Source organism: Botryllus schlosseri, chromosome 16, assembly GCF_051294905.1.
Source record: "Botryllus schlosseri isolate E-star chromosome 16, Bs_hap1, whole genome shotgun sequence".
In the NCBI taxonomy this organism is placed as follows: Eukaryota; Metazoa; Chordata; class Ascidiacea; order Stolidobranchia; family Styelidae; genus Botryllus; species Botryllus schlosseri.
The window spans coordinates 7208582-7230100 of NC_137251.1; the positions used below are offsets into that span (position 1 = coordinate 7208582).

At 42.3% G+C, this 21519-nt stretch overlaps 1 protein-coding gene across 2 annotated transcripts in view; it reads left to right on the forward strand.

Annotated features, from left to right (window-relative positions):
- LOC145458480 (uncharacterized) overlaps positions 1 to 18783 on the forward strand; it is a 48808-nt gene extending 30025 nt beyond the window's left edge. For both annotated transcript variants that reach the window (XM_080336856.1, XM_080336855.1), the window contains 13 exons: positions 6331 to 6413; positions 8319 to 8518; positions 9415 to 9539; positions 11360 to 11583; positions 11790 to 11876; positions 13837 to 13934; positions 14141 to 14270; positions 14556 to 14686; positions 14751 to 14799; positions 15329 to 15411; positions 15472 to 15549; positions 15635 to 15729; positions 17317 to 18783. In XM_080336856.1, the coding sequence (XP_080192982.1) occupies positions 6331 to 6413; positions 8319 to 8518; positions 9415 to 9539; positions 11360 to 11583; positions 11790 to 11876; positions 13837 to 13934; positions 14141 to 14270; positions 14556 to 14686; positions 14751 to 14799; positions 15329 to 15411; positions 15472 to 15549; positions 15635 to 15729; positions 17317 to 17458 (1525 nt within the window). In that variant the 3' untranslated portion in view covers positions 17459 to 18783. The remainder of the gene's footprint in view (positions 1 to 6330; positions 6414 to 8318; positions 8519 to 9414; positions 9540 to 11359; positions 11584 to 11789; positions 11877 to 13836; positions 13935 to 14140; positions 14271 to 14555; positions 14687 to 14750; positions 14800 to 15328; positions 15412 to 15471; positions 15550 to 15634; positions 15730 to 17316) is intronic.
- The last annotated feature ends 2736 nt before the right edge of the window (positions 18784 to 21519 follow it).

The following is a 21519-nucleotide window of genomic DNA, read 5'->3' on the forward strand; positions in this document are numbered from 1 at the left end:
CACTGCGAATAGCATCCTTCTCCTTTCCCACGCGACCGACTTGTTCGAAGCCTGCCCGCTCGGTGTCAGGCGTGTGCCAAGAAGTTTTTTCAAACCTAGTGGACTTGTAGCAAACTAGTCCTCGCCAGTGATGAGCGGATAGTGCTTTTAGAGACTCCTAATCCCTCCGACAACTTTGGTCTCTGAGGCTATCTCCCTCCGACTCCGAAGAGCTCAATCCCAGACTCCGAGATAATCCGAAAAATCTCGTCCAGTCTCGTCAGTCTGCCTTGCTAGATCACTAGGTTAAGATAGCTCATGGCCAATCATACCATTTTAACCGGTTATATAGTATTAGAATGGCAAGCAAGGTACACTTGGTAATGTGTTTTACTAAATGGATGTGATAATATGGTTGGACTTATAGTATTGTCTACTCTCCACTGGAGTGCATCGCATTGCAGTGCAGATGGCTGATTTTAATGCACTTGGCGATCATTTTTGCATGTTACCCGTCATATTACAACTTTACAAGGTGTCAATTGCCTGTGTTTTGGTTTGTAATCAATAGTGTCTTCTGGTCAAAGCTATTCAGAGATATCGGGGGCGAAAGTTACAACACTCCAAATAACTATCTGTAGTAAACTCCGACTCCGCTCTGAGTGTCACAAAATCGGCAAAACTCCGCTCCGAATACACTCCGACTCCGCTCCGATGCTCATCAATGGTCCTTGCATGAAGCGTGCGAACTGCGAAGCACTGTGGTTTCTCTGTATGATCTTGTTCGAAAACAAGGGTAGCACAGGCCATGGCAGCATGCATAATATCCATGTCATATTGGGAATGAGCATCCTCACAAGTCCGCTGAGCGTCACATAATATCACCCATGACTGAACAATATTTGCATCACCGAACCGCTTTTGCGATGTTGTCTGCCCGTAATGTCTTCATCGATGCCTATGATGTAACCGCCAGGAGCTGTGTGTTGGGCTGGGTGACATCGAGTACCTGACTAATTCGAGCACGCTCGCTATGACTTCAAAGCTAAGACGTGGTTAAGTTCATAGGTGCGCAGAAACGAAGTACTTCTACTTTTTCGAAGTACTCAAGTAGATTTCCACTACTTGTGGCATTTACTCAAGTAAATCTAATTTTACTCTACTTCTACGTCGTAATGGTTTACTTACTTCTCGCTGTTTTCAGTTTGTCACGTGGAAGTCATATATCCCTCCAATTGAAGAGAGAGAGAGAGAGAGAGAGAGAGAGCGAGAGAGAGAGAGAGAGAGAGCGAGAGAGAGAGAGAGAGCGAGAGAGAGAGAGAGAGCGAGAGAGAGAGAGAGAGAGAGAGAAATAGAGAGAGTGAAAAATTTCGGGGCAACTCTTCAAGTTCTTTTGTATGTTTAAAACCAAATGTAGTATTGTCTCTATTTTCCGGAAATAAAATTCCAGTACATGACATTTTTACGATCGTCCATATTTTTTATTAACGTATACTATTCGCGCGAAGTGTAAACCTATCCGGTACAACTTCTCCTGATTGCACATGTCTAACTTTAAACTACGGGCCTTATAATATGGGGAGGGCCCCGTGCAATGACATATAAACAAAAGATTGGAATCGCTTTTCCATGGCAAAACTATCATTTACATCCCCCGATGCCGTTGGCTGCTTATGCTGTCGAAAATTCACACATCCTGGGATGCATCAATATGAATCAAGCTATTTGCACGTTCGGTAATTCAATTTGCAGCATTTGACAGTCCATGCGAACGTATTGTGACTGTTTTCAGAAATAATTACTGATTTACTTACTTAATAAAGTAGATGTAAAGCCAGTCAATTCTACTTCTACTTGAAGTAATGTAGGTTGCTTTTAAATGAACTACTCCTAGTTGTGCCTGGTAGACTTTTGCGTCGCTACTTCTACTTCTACTCGATTAGCTCTCCAGACTACATTGACCACCTCTGGTTAGGCCATCGTAGGAAAAGGCTAATGTTTCAATTCTTGATCAATCAATCAATCAATCAATCAATCAATCAATCAATCAATCAATCAATCTGGTTTAATAATATTTTCATCGTTTCAAAACATCACAAGACTGCGATACAATGAAAAGATAGCAAGGTGTCGAAACAACATGGAGTAGCCATTAAGATCAGACACCCACCTTAGCCTAGGCGAAGTAAAGCAGAGGCATGCACAGTGCACACTGAATGAAAAGTAATACAGAGAATATAAGACGCAAGCGACAAAATGAGGTGGCATGTGGCGGAAGGCGAGGTCGATGTTAGGTCGTGGTCCGGTAATCCTGAAGACTGGCTAGTATTGATATAGAAGAAACTGCTTATATTTCAACTTGAATGCGGACATGCTCGAAGACTGTTGGATAGCCGGCGAAAGCTGTTCCACAATTGGGGTTCGGCATACCTTATAGAGCAATGCGTTTTCTTGTATTCAGTCCTGATCATATGGTAGTTGTTCTTCGTTGACGCGCGTGTGCTGTACTTGTGCGCTTTTGTCTCCGAGGTGAAGTAGTCGTTGAAATCTGCCGTTCAGTTGCACTCTCAAAGGTTGTACCGGATGGCAACCTAGGTATGGCGCCTTTTAATGCTGCCGATTATTGTCGGTCGTCACTTTACATACGTTTCGCTTCCTTGAACAATAATAGGTGTCGGATTGTGTCACAGATACTGTTCAAAGCTTTCTCGCTGAAAGAAAGTATAGATAAATCGAAATAAGAAATCTCGTTAATAAATCGCAACTGCCATGAGCAGGGCTTTGGCACTGGACAAAAGTCGACTTACACTTTACTCGGCTCGGGTGCGAGTACTTGAATCATTTTGTTCAACTCTGTACTCCAACAGTAACAAATACACTACGCACGCCATTCACAACAAGCTTGAATTTTTCATCGTTTTCGTGACTATACGTGTAGTATTGCAAAAATAATTCCGAAGGATTCGATAACACTGGTCAACAAAATAAAAAAAATGGCAGAACATCTGAGAAATGTTTCTGAGGTTTTCGAGGTTGCTGATTACGAATATCACATTATTTTTTCCAGATTGGCTCCTGTTATGAAGATATTTATACCCCTAAAAGCCCAAAATTACGGTATTTACCCTCGAATATTTCACTTGATAGGAAGAAAATCGTAGTTTTTTCTAATTTTATACTGCGCATAAATAGATAATTGACTATGAAGAACCCTCATGTCGTCCTCAGTCATTATATCAATATTAACATGACCTGGTGCGAAATATTTGTTTGTCAAAAAAGTTGTTTCTCAAGCCTAAAACTGTAATTTTGCACAAGGGAAATACCTATTCTCCTGTGTCAATGGGTCATTCAACCAAGATTGAAGAAGAGTATAAAGCTGTAAAATTTGTTCTTGAAAAGCTTAACTACACCACTCATATGCGTGTCATGTCTTTTGACTTGTAATGTATAATTTGCCTCTGAGTCAACAAAGTGAATATGCCTATAGTATATCCCTATCTAACGAGAAGCTTAAATCAGGTATATTTGATAGATATCAGACTCGAATAAGGATGAAAGATTCTAATTTTCATATTAGGAAGGAGTTCACTGCATGGAATTCATCCTAAGATGTAGTAAATAAAACTTTTTAGATGATCCCAAAGCACCCAACTACAAACAGTTGGTCCGAAAATTCGTATCTGCTGATGGAAAACTTGGAACAACCATGAGCATAAAAGTTCACTTCCTGTTCAGTCATCTTGATATATGATCTTGTTGATTAGCAAGAGCAGAGGTTCCACCAAGACATCAAAACTGAGCCGATTTTCTATCTAACCGCTACAGCGAAAATAGGAGATTTTGGTCAAAATAGCCCCATGGGTTATCTCCAGGCCGTGTTATTTTTGGCATTTCAGGAGCCAGATGCCAAAACTGCCTAAAATAAAAATTTGAAAATGCCAAAAATAAGCAATTTTTGGCATATGCCAAAAATAACACGGCCTGCCAAATAGTGTATTTCGTTCATAGTGTTGTGTTAACAGGACCAATTTACAAGCGAGATGAGCGTTTGTGAAAGGCAGGTTTCATAATCTGGGTCCAGCCCACCCATTAGGGGTGAAAGCATGGTGTCCTAAATGGTGTGGGCACAGCGAGATTGAACGGCTGACTGCATTTGGTTTACGTCATACTTTCCATTTGTCCAAAGGCAATTTTACGACCATTTTTGACCGGCTTGTCGAGTGCTAAATTTGATAAAACGTGTATCAATGAGAAGCTGCCGCAGTACTGATTATAAAAATATATATTATATTCTGCTCATGGAACTGGAACCCCCAAAATCAACCACAGTTTTTGTATTGTGATCGAGTTGAACATTGTGACGCAACAAACTGTCTGGCTATTTCTGAGCTGCATAGTCTCGTTTTGCCAGACTGTCTTGTTGCGTCAATGTTCTTAAACAAGCTAACTTTTCCAGGACTCTTCCATGCGAGTTGGTAATATTAAAGCCACCTGAAGTGACAAAAGTCCTCCGAAAATATATCGGTAGACTGAAGGAGAAATGATAGTCGGGCTACTAAATAGAATGTGTTGGGAGACAACACAGGAAACTCCTGGAAAAGGATCGGGAAGAAAATTCTTTCCGCGATGAGATCGATGGCACTGGCAAAGTGATCTCTTTTCATGATGCATGGAAGCCGGTTCGGCCCTCCAAAGATTTTGAAGCTCTGAAAACCTTTTGTGGATGACTGGCAACATTCTTTCCCTCAACGGCTACTGTTGAAGCCGATATTTCCCAGATTCGCTGGGCGAGAAATGAATTTAGGAGAAACTTAGTGACCTGAGTTTGGAAGCATTGTTACAGTGCAAACGAGCTAAGTCTATTCAACAGCTGTAACAATCAGCTGTTGAGCGTGTTTGTTAGGCTTTTTTTTTGCTTATTGGCACCGATTCCGATGGATACTGCACATTTTGTGGTTTCGTTTGATATTATTAACCTATGAAATCGTTAGGTTTTTTCTTATTGTTTGTTGACACTGATTATACGTGGATGCTGCACATTTTGTGGTGTCTTTTGACAAACTAGCCCAAATAAAGCGTTTTTGTGACTAATTCGAGGCTGAAACTATCTATTTAGAGGACGATGCCAAAACTGCCAAAAATAAAAATCGAATGGCATATGCCAAAAATAACACGGCCTGGTTATCTCCAAAACAAGAGCCAATTTGACAAAAACTAAGGTCATATTCGGAATCAGTGCCCTTCAGAACCCCCAAAACCACTCTTACTTTGTCTGCCTAAAAATACATGATGACCAGTGTAATTAGCCTACTCAATGGCAGCAGTGTAGGAATCTATGCGGTCAAGGGTAGTTTCACATCAAAAACTGAAGCAGTGATGGTAAGTCAACACAAATATACTTCGTAGACACGAGAGACACTCTTATAGGGACGCAGGGCGATGTACAGTTGTACACCTTCCTGGATGTACCGTTAACGTTATAGATGTACCAATAACCCGCGCCATCCGTGCATGTATCATCATTCATATCGCTATCAACTAAAATTCAAATGATGCCCATCTATGATATATCTTCCGTGAGTCAACGCCGTTTAAGAATGCGTGGCTCACGAACGCGGAAGTATCTTCGAACAACATTGTATATTGAAGTCTGAGCGCTCGCGCAGTCTAGTTATTGCTATTTGATACCTCTGGTTTCGAAATGTCCATCATAACCAGCAAGATGGTACAGTAAGGAAAACAGGAAGGCGATTTGATTCCACTCCTACACGCATCGGCATAATGTCTGTTTGTTTTGGACACAGCAGAATCAGTAATTATACCTGCGTGGCCCGTGGGTTCTATCGTACGGATGTGTGTTGGATTTGAGAAGATACCAACAAATTAAATCGCTTGCAAAGGCGGTGGAGCGTTGAGATGATTTAATCGAGAAATATCGGTCTGCGTCTACTGTTTTGTAAACTTCCGAGGGCAGGATTACTGTTTGAGGGTTTTATTGTGGGCCTAATAATCTTAGCGATGAATATGCATGTGTATTCAACAAGGAAGTGCTGAATGTGACCTAAGGGTTAACTTCCTACAATTCTAAACTAAGGAAGAAGATTATGTGGGCTGTACACGAATATATTGAGACTCCACTGTGTGTAAAATCATTATCTTGAAACAGTTGCGGTATTGTGCGGTTAGTCGTATAGTTGTCGGGAACATGTTCGTTAAGCCGAGCCAACTGGTAAGATATTTACTGGTGCTGCCAGCTTTTGCTTAAAGCATGCGATTTATCTTTGCAATACGCCAGTGACTGTGAAATTCGGATGGGTATGTTGTGCTGGATTTGATAATATGTTGCAGGTTACTGACGGAATCCTTCAAGCAGTATGTTCCCGATAACAAATTGTTTCTCGTGTTCGGCAATGATCAGAGCTTGGGAGAAGGTACGTACCGATGCTCTCAATGTTGAGCATTTGCAGTGAGCTGATCCTATTCAGTTTACTCTGCTTAAAAAGAATAGACCAATGTTCAGTTTATCGCAAACACATAATGGTGTAATTCTGGGATAAATAGTGCAAGTCAGCTGTACCAGTATCGATTTTGTCATTGTAGGCCAGATTGTGTCTTGGATCGGAAGTTGATCAATTCGGAACGTAAGCTATATACGGGGTTTGTATCCAAATTCTAACGGTGGGTTATGCACACTGCAAAGACTACCAATGCATTTTGTTAATTCCACCAACAATCTACTGCTGTTAGCTGATCTATCAAAACTGTTCCCAAACGACTCCGAATACCAAGAACGCTGACCTCGATTATTGTCACGGCTTGCAGTAAAACCATTGTATCCCTGCCTGAATGGCGTATGGTACAAGCGAAACCAGTATAGAATTTCAAAGCAGTCGTGGAAAGCACTTGTGCCGAAATATCTCACTTCCTGTAATTATTATCTATTCTTCCACGGTTTGATATCGGAAAATATAGTTGTGGTGTATCGGCTGTGCTGATGATTTGTGATTTTAATTCGCAAGATTTCAAGTCGAAATCTTATAACTTCCCGCGTTATGATTCGTAGAAACGCGTGAGCAGTGATTGATATGAATGGATTTTATCGTGCACTTGTTAGGCGATTATGCGTTCTTGCGGGACTATGTGAATTCAGGCTTGTTCTCAGCCATTATATATTCTTATATGCGCAAGCGGGCAATATGTGGATGTCATTTTACTTGTAATAAAATGTATGCAGCTTTGGCAAAGCGGAAGGGAGATAGCTACAGACTGGGAAATGGATCGATGTACTGTATACGTTGATATAAAACCTTTCGATGAGTTTACTTTCTGCTATATCTTTCACAAAGATTCGTCACTTTACCTGTAACCGGAAATTACATAAAGGTCTATTCATCGTGCTAGATACATTGTGTTCATGTGCGATACAGTAGCCGGCGAACCCGAAATGCACTTTCCGCGATCTGCCGTTATTCAAGACACTTCATTCTAAACGACTCCACTAGACTAGACAGCATAACGTACAGGGCTATTATTGTAACTTCCGTTTCAAAATCTGCTAATATCCTTCCTCTACCGCCTCTTTTCCCGAAGCTTCTTCTAAGAAGCGCGCCGAAACTTGCCCACATGCGCCGGCAGGAAATTCTATTATTATGGTATGAATTGAAATTCTCTCCCTGTCAGATGAACCAGAGTCGCGACCGTCGAGTTGGCTCGTTTCGCGATAAGCTTAGGGTTAGATGAGGCTGAAGTATAGTAGCTACTGTGTGAACCTATGTTGCCGCAGTAAAGAAACTAGAGTCGCGTTAGTGAATTTGGTGCAGTGGACATGTAGGCATAGGCTGGTCATCACGCACCATGACTGGGATATAGTTATGGTTTTATTGCAAATGAGCTAGTTGGATAATGGGTGTATTTACCATCTTTTAACGATGGCATGGGATGCTAATCCATTCTGGCACGTAATTCGTACCGTACCACTACTAGTGCTGTATATCAGTAAAATGCACATTTATAAATGACGCCATATGCATGGGAAAGGTGGGTTTTGTTTACGTTTATATCTGTTACTGCGACATCTTGGGTTGGTGCACTCACCCTATGCATGTGGCGTCATAAAAATTGACGTGTTTGGTATATTTATTACCACTGGTATATTTATTACAACTGGTATAAATGTTAAACTGGAATGTTGTACCAAAAAAATTCTGCAAATGTAATTTACACCCAATATCACGTTGGCAGTGTAAATGGATCAGGCTATATCGACTTCACATCCTCACATTTTACAGCTATACAGCTTACATAGACGATAAGCGTTGGTTCTAATAACATTGCAGATCGGATCAGCACCGAATATGTCCCGACCCTGCTCCATTTCTCGGCCATGTACGGCCTGCGCGACCTGACCGCCGCCCTGTTGCAATGCCCGGGTGCGGTCCACGCGTACGGCACCGCCAACAGCGATGGCGACTACCCTACCACCCTCGCAGAGAAGTTCGGACACTGGCCACTGCGTGACTTCATGCAGAACTTCATGGTGAGTAGGAAAGCTGTTTCGGCCGCGATTTTCTAACGCTGTGCATTCGCGGACGCGACACAGTCACTGCGCAAAAGTGTGAGTACTATTTCACTCCGTGGTACGGCTCTTTCCGCCTGTGTGCCGCGGTCGAAATAGTACAATACATTTTTGCGAACAGTCATCGATTGCTCGTAAGCGAAATAGAATATATCTATTGCGAGGACTTCCCAAGAAAGGAAGTTTTCATAGGAGTCATGCGCGATGCTTTCTGATGACTTTCGTCCGCGCGAGAACGTATATATAAGAGCACCGCGCGTTGATGCGTGCGGCATTTTACAGCTGCCGTGGCTTAGTACCATCACGCGCCATGCCCGGGTGTAAGTTCTACTACGGCATCGCACCTGATTGTACGAAAGTTATTGCATGCGTTATCGACTTGTATTTCTAGTTGCGGATAGAGCGAGGAAGCGGCAGCGTTGAAATTTCAACATACCCAGGATGCGCGCTTCCTGGCATTGTGTCGCGCAAATGCATAAGAACATGTCCCGCAATCAGCAATGCGACCGGCGTGGTAATGTTGCTATAATTGCGGAACTGTACTTGACTGCCGACTTGGGAATCTCCAGACTGGCGTAGGTATGAAAAGTTCCCAAATTAACATGAGATTTGAGAGCAGGTTTCGGCATTTTTACACGTAAGTCAACCGAATTTGGCGGGAAAAATTTGTTTGTTATAATCAACGGGCGTGTGCCTACGCTGCTGGCAACAGTCATGCCACGTTAGTGAAATCGCTTATCTCGTATTCGCGTTTAAACTATGCCGGCGGCGCTATCCAGTGTGTAGGTGGCAGAATACACAATGCCGAGCAATCTCCCCGATCTCAGAGTTAACCAACTGTTTTTCTTGTGCTGTAGGAAGTGGCGGCCTTGGTGCACGAAGAGTATGGCGAGAAAAGCAGTCTGCAAATATCGCAAATCATGTCCGGAATGGTGCAGGGTCAATACATTAAGTTGCCCGGAGAGACAAACGAACCGGAAGAGTAAGTATTTAGGGTTGGCGAGGATTCGTTCGCCCTATGTCATGATGTCGATTTTTGCGTATGCTTACAGTTTGTCGTGCTGCTAATAATATCGGAAATATGTCGTTGGTACGAATTGTCAAGTAACAGATGAACCAAAAATATTCACGTCTTTCAAAATACAGCTGAAGTGAGATTGTCTGCGCGCGTCGAAAATGGCTTATTCCGACGTTCCGAGGCGCCTAATCACAGTAACACCGGCGGAGTTACGCGTTAATTGTTTGCACGAATAAAGATTACAATAAAATACCGTGGTATATCCTGACTTTAAAATATACTTTCAACATTCGATTTAGTATCGTCAGAGGTAAAAGAAGTAGTCTTCGTTGGTACTCAAGTAGGAGTAGAAATAACTTCGGACATTTCTACTCAAGTGGAAGTAGCAATTGTTAAGTAGAAGTAAGGAGTAGTCTAACATCATAACCACATGAGGAAGTAGTGCAAGTGGGCAAAATCTGTTTGAGTACTTCGAAAAGGTAGAAGTACTTCGTTACTGACCGTCACAAAGTATCGGATAGCATGCGAATGCTACAAACACGTCGAATGCCCGCGTTTCGTTGCAGTCTAGTCGCTAATTCTGCGTTCGCTCAATAGGCGAAACCAAACAGTGCCGAAATGACATTTTTACATATCTTGCAAAGAGCATTCTAGCCAACTGCCGTCCCATATAAGATAAAGCTACATAGATCATCAGTAACATCACGATTGTTGCGACAGCATTCATAGAGAATGCCATTCAGTGACTTGAATCATCGAAAGTTACCATTCCCACCCGATAGCACGACAGCGATTGTGTCTCGCGATTCATCCTCGTATTGAATAGGTTTCTGCTTCTTCAGCAACTGTATAGCCTACGCTATTCTCTTTTGATATGTCAGCGATAACATCTTTCCGCGTGTTGCTCACAGTCGCAATTCTATTCAAATTCCCGCAAAAGCGGCGGTTTTAGAATGCTAATCCACCGGGACAGGAAAGAATGCGCTGTGTCACTCACTTAGTAAAATGTAGCTTCGCTCTTTCATACTGACGGTTACCAATATTCAAATGCGTGTAAACGCACAAGCACTGGGCGATGCAAAGCAAGCGAACATAACTCGAGGTTCAAGTTCACAACAGAAGGATAGCCCTTCGGCAAGGAGATTGTACATGTACACTTCCATCATTTTCACCATGTCATAGCTTCACAATTCACATAGACAAGCTATCCAATTCAGTTTGAATACCACAATAGACTGATCTTATAAGATCATATCACACAAAGCGCTGTATCGTCTTCATTCTCTTTGGGCCCGAATTTCCATTCTCGGAACGCACGCCCATCGCCATAATGCTTCCGCATTTCTAAAATTACTGACACTCTTCCTTTCAATATACAATATCTTCCATGCAGCCTAGCCTGTTAAGAGTATTTCGAAACTGTATGCACATTAAAACGGGGAATTATTGAATACTATTTTGAATACTAATCGATGTAGTTTTGCAACCGCCGAATCGACAGATGCTCAAACTAAGTATATCTGTTTCAGCAAAATTCATTACATCGACCTATTTCTATTGGCTTGTTACAAAATCCAGTATATTCGATTGTATATTGCTTTGAACAATTCAAGTCCTCTCTGCGATTAATAATATTGTTGCAGTTTTGCAAAGGCATTATGAGAATGAATATTGTCAGAGTGCGGGGTGCAAACACACGCGTAAGCAATAAGCATTCACGCACAAATATACAAATGCAATGTTGACCTGCATGTGATCCTGTTAACTCAACTGTTATTCAATAGCATCTACATCCAACTGGACGGAGTCTTGACACCCATATCCGCCGAAGTTGGATATCTGCCCATGCAGCCGTTAATGAAAGCCGAGCCACATTCCAAAGAAGGCTCCGAATCTATGATCCGGAGAATGTTGCAGGGAGGTTCACAGGAGCCGGAGACCGATTACGAAATTCTTGACAAACCGCAGGAAATACCACCGTCGAGACCGGGAAGCGTACTGTCAAGTCGTAAGTATACACACCATTCGGAAATAGATAGTCCGTCAGCAAATGTGTGCTCATCGGTGTGTGTTATCTAATATGTGTTAGTGAATGCATGCTGGATAATATGTTTCGATCATCATGTGTTTAAGAATGTGTGTTCGCCGTCGACCTGAAACCGTTTCGTATATGACAATCATTGGTACGAACTACAAGTTTCGTTATATTTACAGATGGATTTTCCCCGCCTCCTCCGCTTCCACCTCCCAGAGAAAGTGATGATCGAACGTTAGGCAGTATGTTGAATTTCGAACCCAGAGGTACGAAGACTGACATCAAAACACACATACTTTTGACCTTCAATGTTTTGAAATAAAATGCTATAGAACAGGGGTTCTCAACTTCTCTTGTGTAACGGGCCGCATTTTAACAGCAAAAGACGCTGCGGGCCGCAGAACAATATTACCGTGTATTTGTGGGCTACAATTAAATTTAGGCTACTGTAGCCTATTTACCACTCGTATACGGGCATTTAGTACATTTTTATGCATTATAAAGCATCAAAGGACAGATTTCGTAAGTTTGCAGCTGCTGCTTATTGTGAGAATATGTATCTTGTAGCGGCGCAATTAAATCCCTTCATGCAGCGTGCATTGCATTCATTGCCAAGTCGGTATATGCAACTTAAAACCCTTCCACCAGAGAACCGAACTCTCTGTTTCAATGCCTGAGTGAGCAATTATAAAATTACGGTAACTTTTGCGTTACAGAGGCCATTATCACACTGAGCTCTGAGTGATATGAGAGGAAGTCTGGCGTTGGGGGCCATTTCTGAGTAAACCAATCAACCATTCTCTTTTCCTTCCATGCCTGGGGCCCTACATCAACAGTTACAGAGTTAGCTTTGCCAAGTTAATATTTTTCGCTGGCCCCCTCACCACGTTTGCCCAGCCAGCATATCCTCTGCATATATGTCCACTCTGATAAAATTCAACCAGATAATTAGTTATGCAATGTCGGTGGATTTCTCCGAGGTTGGGTTAAAGCAGTCTACGCGGCAACGTGTTTCAGAACATGCGACCGACTGACATTGACGTAACTCGTCTGGACACGATTGAATCAGACGACTGTATCTTCGAAATTTGTCAGGTGATATTGTCTTTGCTGCCAAGTTCCGGAAACAGCAAATATTCGCACAGTATGTTAAGGTCTTATTGAAATCGCACCTTCTGTAGCAGATTTATAGGATTTAGCGATATTCCAAGTAATTTCGAACGATGCGTCTGTAACGTTGTCGGCAATCTCAACAACCGTTCGCAGTGAGTCAAACACTCTTTAAAATTGCAGGCCAACTACGAAGCGGGATTCTCTTGAACCACAGTCCAGCAGAATACCGATTCAAAACAATAACAATCTGAAGTCGAGCATATATCAAGAAACGAGAGCACATTAAAGCAGTGGTTCTCAAACTTTTTCAGACACCCCCCCCCCCTTTTTGATGGAGAATAATTTCGTGCCACCTTATCGTCATATAAAAAAATGCAACCAGAATGCTACTAACGGCTAGTTTGATGGCATGGAAGGTTATGACTGTTGATGAGAGAAGTCTCAAATATGAAATTCGGACTATATACAGAGAAATAACTATGAACCGAAGACAAATTGCGCGCAGCGCGAAATTTTTTTTCAGTTGACCGCAGCGTCGCACCCCTTTCAGCTGCTTTCACGCTCCTAAGGGGCGCGCCTCCCAGTTCGAGAACCACTGCATTCAAAAATTAGTAATCAAACGAAACAGGGACGGTGCGATAAAAGAGCTAAGTATCTAAATTAATTTGTTACAATACGTGTCAGCAATAATTGTGTTTATAATGAAGGATGTCGCGGGCCACAAAATAATCGTCTGCGGGCCGCATGCGGCCCGCGGGCCGCGGGTTGAGAACCCCTGCTATAGAAGATGCATATACTGATGTCCACAAACTCTCAACATGTTCAGCTCGGCAATGACGATGCTATTAGTATTTTCACTTTTGATGTTTGATATTGTGAATACTTATTATAATTACGAAGAGAACTTTGCGGTATATCTTTATGCAATAGCATATTTCACAATTCGACCAATCCCTTGTGAGATCTAATATAAAAAATGTTGATGAATGTCTCGATATCAATTTGACGATACTTAGAGCGCACTATCGCAACATCAGACTGACATCAAACTGAACATTTTATCCTTTTCGCTATTCACACCAATCGCAACAAAATATGTGACCCACGTTTCAGAACTATTACCGGAAATTCATTCAAATGTATCCCCGGCCCAAGAAGAGTTGATCGCCCTGCAGAAAAAAGTGAAAGACAGCGAAATAACAATTAATCAGGTGAATATCTTTCAACCAGTCAAAACGTTTGCTGTAGGAAACACGAATCTGGTTCTCCACCTCTTACACCACTAATTCGTAATGGTTTTATTAGTTTCCTCACGACCACTAAATAAACGTCCGCTATTTTCTATCGCAAACAGACGTAAATAAGCAGTTATGTAGTATTTTGAATACTCATCAGTCATCACTCATCTTACACGCAGGCCGTCTTTCGGTTTAAAGAATGGGAGAGAAAACACAAGGAAAGAGCGGCGTCGTTTCAGTTTCAACAAGAAAACCTGCAAAGAGTGAGGCAGAGTCTGATGCGATCCAGGGACGAAAAGAAATCAAGAGGTAGAATCGGCTGCGCCTTGCCGTTGGATTCGAAGCGCAGTCCTGCTTAGTTTTACAGTAATTTTTCGTGACGGAAATAAAACATTTTCGCTTTCAAATCCTAGTTTAAATCGGTATCAGGAATTCATTTCAAATCAAGTTACTGTATAATAAGTTATTAGAAATCTCATGTATAATTCCAAATATATACGAATTTGTGAAAATAGCTACTCAAAATCTGGCCTCAAACTCTTCAAATTGAAGTACTTTCGAAATCCATATACAAACCCATGCTCATCGCTGCAGGAGAAAGCGGCAGCATTAAAATATCAGATCCTATCATCGCCGGGTCGTCCACGTACGGGCAAGTGTTGCTGAAAACGCGAAACGAAGCGATGAAGATGGCCGGCGGGTACGGGGAGACCACGTCGGGAAACGTGAGTGGCTTCGGCGGGTCGCAATTGTGATCGCGTGGTTTATCGCGGATTGATTACTTTGCAGGGCGCGCAAGAGAACAGGCCTCCAAGGATAGAGCCACGAACACGGCAACGTAAGTCATATCGAATTCATTTCATCTTCCCAAATGGAACGTAGCGCGCCTCAAGGCGTTGCCATGGGTACTCTTCTCATCACCAGCACCCGAATGAGTGTGCGTTATATTATGCCTGTCGACAAATCCAATGCCCAAAATCGAGCTATTAACCAGTAATACATTACTTCAACTTTTTTCGGGGTAGTCATGTTTTGTTTCCGTACTTGCAGTACTTACGCAAGAACTTGTGTTTTAAAATACTTGCACCTCTGAGTTCAACAGTTTGTCGGACAGAACTACTTGCTTTTGATAATGAAATCCTCATAACACCGTAGTTATGGCTTCTCCTTCTACTTGAGTACCAACGCTGCCTGTTTTAAGTATTCCATATCGATTATTCCCGTTACCTTCATTGATATAGCCTTCCGTAGCGTGGTGGTACGCTATGTATTAATACGGTTTATAAAATGCCACTCTTGGCTGAAAGCGGGGCAATACTCAAATAGTTGACTAGTTGATTAAGTAAATCCAATATATACCTTTCCAGCGAGTCTCAACTCCGGATCTGGTTCTGGTTCCGAAGTTTCGTCTCCGAATCCGTCATTTCGACGCTTCCGTACCAGCCTACGGGTGAGGTTTTGAATTCCGCAGTCTCGTATTGCGCAATATCACGCTAAACGTCCGTTTCAGAGGTCATTCGAACAGTCACCCACACATCGCCCAGACTCATCCGGCATAACTCGCACTCGCTGGTCTGTAGATTCAAAGGTGAGTTGCTTCGATTATGTCTGCGTGCTCACGTATTCTGTTAGCTATCGTTATGACAGATGAAATTCAGTTTTCCCGTTTTCAGGGCTCTTCTTCGTCCTCGGTCAAGTCCAATCCAAGCGATTCTCCAAGCCGTCACCCACCTCCCACACCTGCGCCACGGGATGCACCAATGTCCGGGTAGGTAGCAGACCACTTCTGCGAGGGCTGGGGACCACTGCTCCTGCATGAAACGGTGCAGTCATTTTTCGCACCGACGACACGTCTCAATGAAGGTCCCGTCGCAATACACGTTATCAGAAGCCATACCGGACATTCGACAAGATAGCGTAATGGTGAAGCGTCCGGCTTCTCGTTCAGTTGGTCGTGGGTTCGATCCCCGGCCGGGTCAGACCACAGACCCTATTATTAACACCGGTATACATGACTTCCCTGCTGACATGACTTAGAAAGCCCTACAACGATATATCTGCACGTTTCTTGTCCATCGGCATATGCGCACAATGCATTCATTGAATGCATATGGACATATCGTGTGTGTTTGGGTGTATACGGTGTATATGCCACAAATACACCGAGGGCAAAAATATACCACGGCCTTTCCTTACCGGACTTTGCGCTTAGAAAGGCTTCGTAGACCATCTGTACGCGTTAATTTGTGTTTGTCACGGTTTGGAAAATATCAATCACTGTTGTTGAAGTGATCGCGGAGCCTCTCCGATTACGAAACCTCTCAATTTATCGCGAGCAGCATGGGTGGTCACTGTTCATGGTCAATGGTCAGTAGGAGCTACTGTAAATTTCTTCTCAATTTCATGTATATAAATTTTCAAAGACATGTCGAATCTACCAAGTAGAAGTAGGAAATAAAGATATGAAAAGGACTGAAGTAATAGTCGACGTGTCGCATGCTTTTTCAGTTAATCTGTGGTAGACATTACAAGGTGCATCGTCATAGTCACCAACGCGTAATGACACATGACACTATAAATCTATTCGATTTTCAAAAATATATTAAGTTACCGTGATGTAAGGCGCTTTTCCGTTGTTGGTGGCGATTTCACTCCGACAAGCAACGCCAGCATATCCCAAACCTACTTTCAAAATGCAGATGCAAGTGGTTTTACCTGAAAAGTGTGACCGACCAGCCCGAAGAGTCGGCAATGGTGAATGTTTTTGCGGGCGATCCGAACACCCTGAATCGGTTCCGTCAATTACCTGGTTCGATTCGGTTCAGATTTACAAAAGTACAAAGCACGCGGATGACTGTCCATAAGCGCGTATACGCTTGCAACACCGTAAAATGTATTCACGCATCGGCAATATTTCCTGCAGTACCGATGCGTTAACGCTTCTTGTTAAAACTACGTTATCGTTTGAATTATCAAATGTAAGAAGTAGTTTGGGATATAAGTCTGCATCCTCTTATAAATGAAATCGTTATATGACACTATCAGAATAGCCACTGTTTCACGTTAACCGACTATATTTTCGAAGGTTCTACATATTCGTACTATAATTAGTCATTTTGCGTTAGTCGCTTGTATACATCTTGCAATTTTCAAGTTATAGCCACCTCCAATGAACTGCTGAAAGTAAGCCCCTTCTGGACTAATTCTCCTTTTTTCAAATTTATTTACTTCTTTACTTATTATTCATTTGTGTCTCCACTTGAAGTAGTTTTGACACGTCGTGGAAATTGCTACTTATACCTGGCTACACTTTCATTATCTCCACTGCCAACCATCAACACTGAAATCTTTACAGACCGTCTCCGTATGACTTCAGGGGCCCTCATAACCCGACGATGCACGGGGAAAGCGCCCCGCCCGTTCCCCCGCGCGAAAGTCGACCGTCCGTCGTGGAAGGCAGGCCGGCGCTGCCGCCCAGAAGTCCGAACATGAGATAAAGCGTGCAACGATATCAAAACAAGTGCAATAAGACTGTTACGACTCGAAATCACGTCACGTGGAAAGTGTCCCAAACCGTTTTTCCGTTTCTCGCCTTTGTAAATAGCTGCGTTTCGTTTTTATGGAAAAGTTTTCAGTGATGGGGATTTGGAAAATCATGACCGTGCTGCTCGGAGTCATGAATAGGTTGTTTCTCTATAACGTAAGCCGTTGCGTGCGCTCGGCTGTAACCACAATCATATCTTTTAAATTTATTTTATTCTTCACGCGAACACCGTAAATAAGTCGCCAAAGGCGTAATTGTAAAATATATCATCCTGAACTTGCGGCTGAACCTGTGTGTTCAGGAGTCTCTCGAAATTGAGTTCATATCGAAGCATCTGGCCGCGATTTGTCTGAGATTTCGTCACCCTTTTACATAATGGTTGTAGAAAGTTTAGCAGCGGGGGTGAAATCAAAATTTTCAGCAAAATTTCGTGACATTGTGCACTACCCACATTTTTTCTGTCATTTGCAACATTGGCCCATACCGAAAATCCACCAAAGCGCAATAAGATATCGCCAATGTTTCCAGTTTTGTGCGAAAATTCTAATATATACCGTCACCGATTCGTTTATGAAATCTCATTACACTAGTTCCTATCCCGATCCAAGCATCAGATGCGACACTCGTATGTCCCTGATGTAGACAGCGTAGTTGCACAGTGCACAAGCACGGCCAACCTGATTCAGTAATTCAGTATACTGTGTACCGTTGACGAACGAATATTTATGGTAACAATCCCGATGTAACATTGTGACGTGCGAATATTTTCAAAGACGGATTCCAGTCTACAATATATCTATGTATTAAGATGATCACACTCTATGCAAATCGGACGCGTAGCCTTAAATTTATGCTTAATCAGAGTACTATTATAACTTCACCGGGTCCAATTATAAGTGATGTTTGTCGCGAATTTATCTACTGTTTTAATGTGCGTTTGTTTAAAAGAATCGATTTTTTTTCTCTCTGTTTGCGGTTCGTGCGAACTGTGGACAGAATGTGTTCTGTAGCTTTCACGTCGAACTCGGCAGAAGTTGAGCTGAAAGCATTACTTTTTCTTCTGTTGACTATACTTTACCGATTTACACGGTATGCCAGAACTTGACTTTAAGTTAAATATATCTATTGTCTCATAGCAAGACCCTTACGTCACTGCGATCTCATCTTCAACGGCAGTTGGATTGTTTTACTATGTTTTCTGAACTATACATATGCGTTAATCTTGGTATCGTATAGTCTTTGCTATGGATTTGTGTCATAAATGTCAACGCGATCATATCATTGTGCGCATTGTGTCTTACAAGGATATCTGAAATTTATATGTAGGCATACTGTAAAGTGCGGTTTAAGAGTGAGTATAAATGGCAAGTGGTAAGGGTTTCATTTTGCTGCAAGTGATGGTTGGAACCCTCAAAATAGTCGGTTCAACAGTTTTAGTACTGATATTTCGTTACCCTCTATCCTCAATTGTCAATGTCAATCCACTATGACATCACAATTGAATATTCGTGACGTCATGGCTAAAAAAAACATGTTTTTAACAAGGGCATCGTTTTAAACACGTTTGTTTTAAATTGATTTTTGTTTCAAATGCAACCCTAGATGTATGTCAGTAAAGAGAAATGACTTTGAAGTATTCGCTTAGCCCTGTGGCTCTCAACCTTTTTGACCTCCCGGCACCCTTTGAAATTAAAAAAATAGTTCGTGGCACCTTAGCACAGTGGTTCTCAACGTTTTCTGGCTTACGGAACCTGCAAACTACTAGAATACTTAGCAGTTAGCAGTACCCACAGTCGTTCTGAGGTGGTCTCTGACGAACTACTTCTACCTTTTCAGAGCACTCAAGTAGGATTTACTCTGCTTCAAAGAATAAATTACATTGTCTTCTATATCTGCGGACATGTCACAAATATGTCTACGAATGGTATCATTTGACATGGAATCGCTTTCAATTATTCCGCAGCTGTGGTCCCAAACTTCTTTTTTTTTACAATTTTATTGCAGGCGGGAAGAATAAACTTCTACACTTCCATGGGGTTTTGCATTTTTAGGTATTACTCTAACTCGCTCGGGTTGCTACCACATAACTGGCCTGCTGCCTCTCTATGAAACTTCGGGCTGCGCTTCGATACAATTCCATAAGATTTGTTTGACAATTAACTCTGCGCACTGACGAAGAGGCCAAACACGATCGCCACGAGCGAATACAAAGGCGTAGGCCTACACAAAATACATGGATGCCAAACGCATTTCGCGTAGCACGCGTGAGAGAGATATGATATTTGATATTCTTTTTCGCCTGCACCATCGAGATGCTTTGACGAAGGAGATGTGATACGACCGTTGGTGTGACCCGGCCGGGGATCGAACCCACAACCTGCAGATTGAGAAGCCGGACGCATCACCAATGGTGATTCACCATCACGCTATTTCGCTCAGTGAGGATAGCAATTCCTCAATAATTCGACTGCCAGCCACCAATTTTAGTTCCAACAAACACGGACAATATAAACCTGAGTGTGACTGGGAAATTTGTTAACTGATATAATTTGATCACTTTTATTACTTCTCAATTCTCAAATTCGTCGTATGTAACATAACGTTGCGCTCCGAGCCCAACGGCTAGGGAATGGGGATGCTAATTTTCTAACCGTAAATTTCAATGATTTGATATATTAATGTACTGTACTGTGTACACGATATCTAGCGACAATTCGGGCTACATTATGCTACAATGGTGAAGCAGCCTACATAGTCTACTGACTTTTTAACCGTCCCCAAATGTATATCGGAAGTTCTTAAAAATGTTTACTCAGCGGGATAGCCTCCATTCGCCAGCTGAATCGCAATTTTGATAGAAATAGCGTTCTTCGGGAAGAGATCCTTGAGTGATGAACCCATAAACGGCTACTCAGTCGATATTTAGTGGACTTTATGGGGTGAGACGTTATACCCCACGGGTAGGCGGGCGTTTTAGCCTCGAGGTCGCCATGGTTTGTGGATCAGCTAACAAGTGGTTATTGCGTGAATTCGCCTTCGGAATATGGTTTAATTTTAACTACGCGTAGTGAAATCCTAAATAGGACCGGAAACCTCTCTGTTGCATTCGTTAAATATGACATTTCACCTGGTTGCAGAAGGCTCTCTTTTGGTAAGAAAATGTGTATAAGTCATAAATTCTCATAAAACATTACAAATCTTTATTCGAGCGTGGAAATCAAAGTGACAGTTTCGTCTGACCATTAGGTGATTTTTGTGATACTGTGACGCATTCAACTATGGATAACTAACTATAGTCATATAATTCAACGATCGCTTTGTTCTGTCATATTGATGGTGTGCGTGTTTTACCCCACTGTAACCTATTTCGCTCTTGCTTGATGTTGTGTGATTAGGGGTCAAGCTCACAGCAGACTCCCCAAACATTCACAAACGGAAAACGGGATATTTTGAGCAAACTTTTGCGACAAATCAAGAAAAATTCTTGAGATTGTCAAGGTGCTAGCTTAGTGCCGATATTTTATGCTGCCAGCGCCATGCATATAGAGCGGCCCGAGAGAGAGAGAGATATGATATTCTTTTTCGCCTGCACCATCGAGATGCTTTGGCGACGGAGTTGCGATACGGCCCCATGAGGTCATCTAGTCTGCGCCCCCGAAGTTAAAATGAAAAGAATTTCAACCAAAGGTGTTATAATGACGTGGGAAATTGTAGGCTTATATATAAAGATTCACAGTGCAGAACATACGAAGGTTCGTTTGTGAGCGTGAACCTCCAAATTTCCTCACGTTCACACCATCCCTACTAACGGCAGTGCTGGTACGCTACCTTAAGTAATCGCAACGGGGATGGGTTTGCGATTTGCATTTATAAACTAAAACACTGAACATCACTACCAAAGAAGTTCATCTCTCGTTGGTGATTAGGAAGACAATGAGGAATTGAGATATGCATTGGCACGCATGCAGGCGCCGCCGCTCTTCTCTGCGATCAATCATCTACTGTGCAAAATTG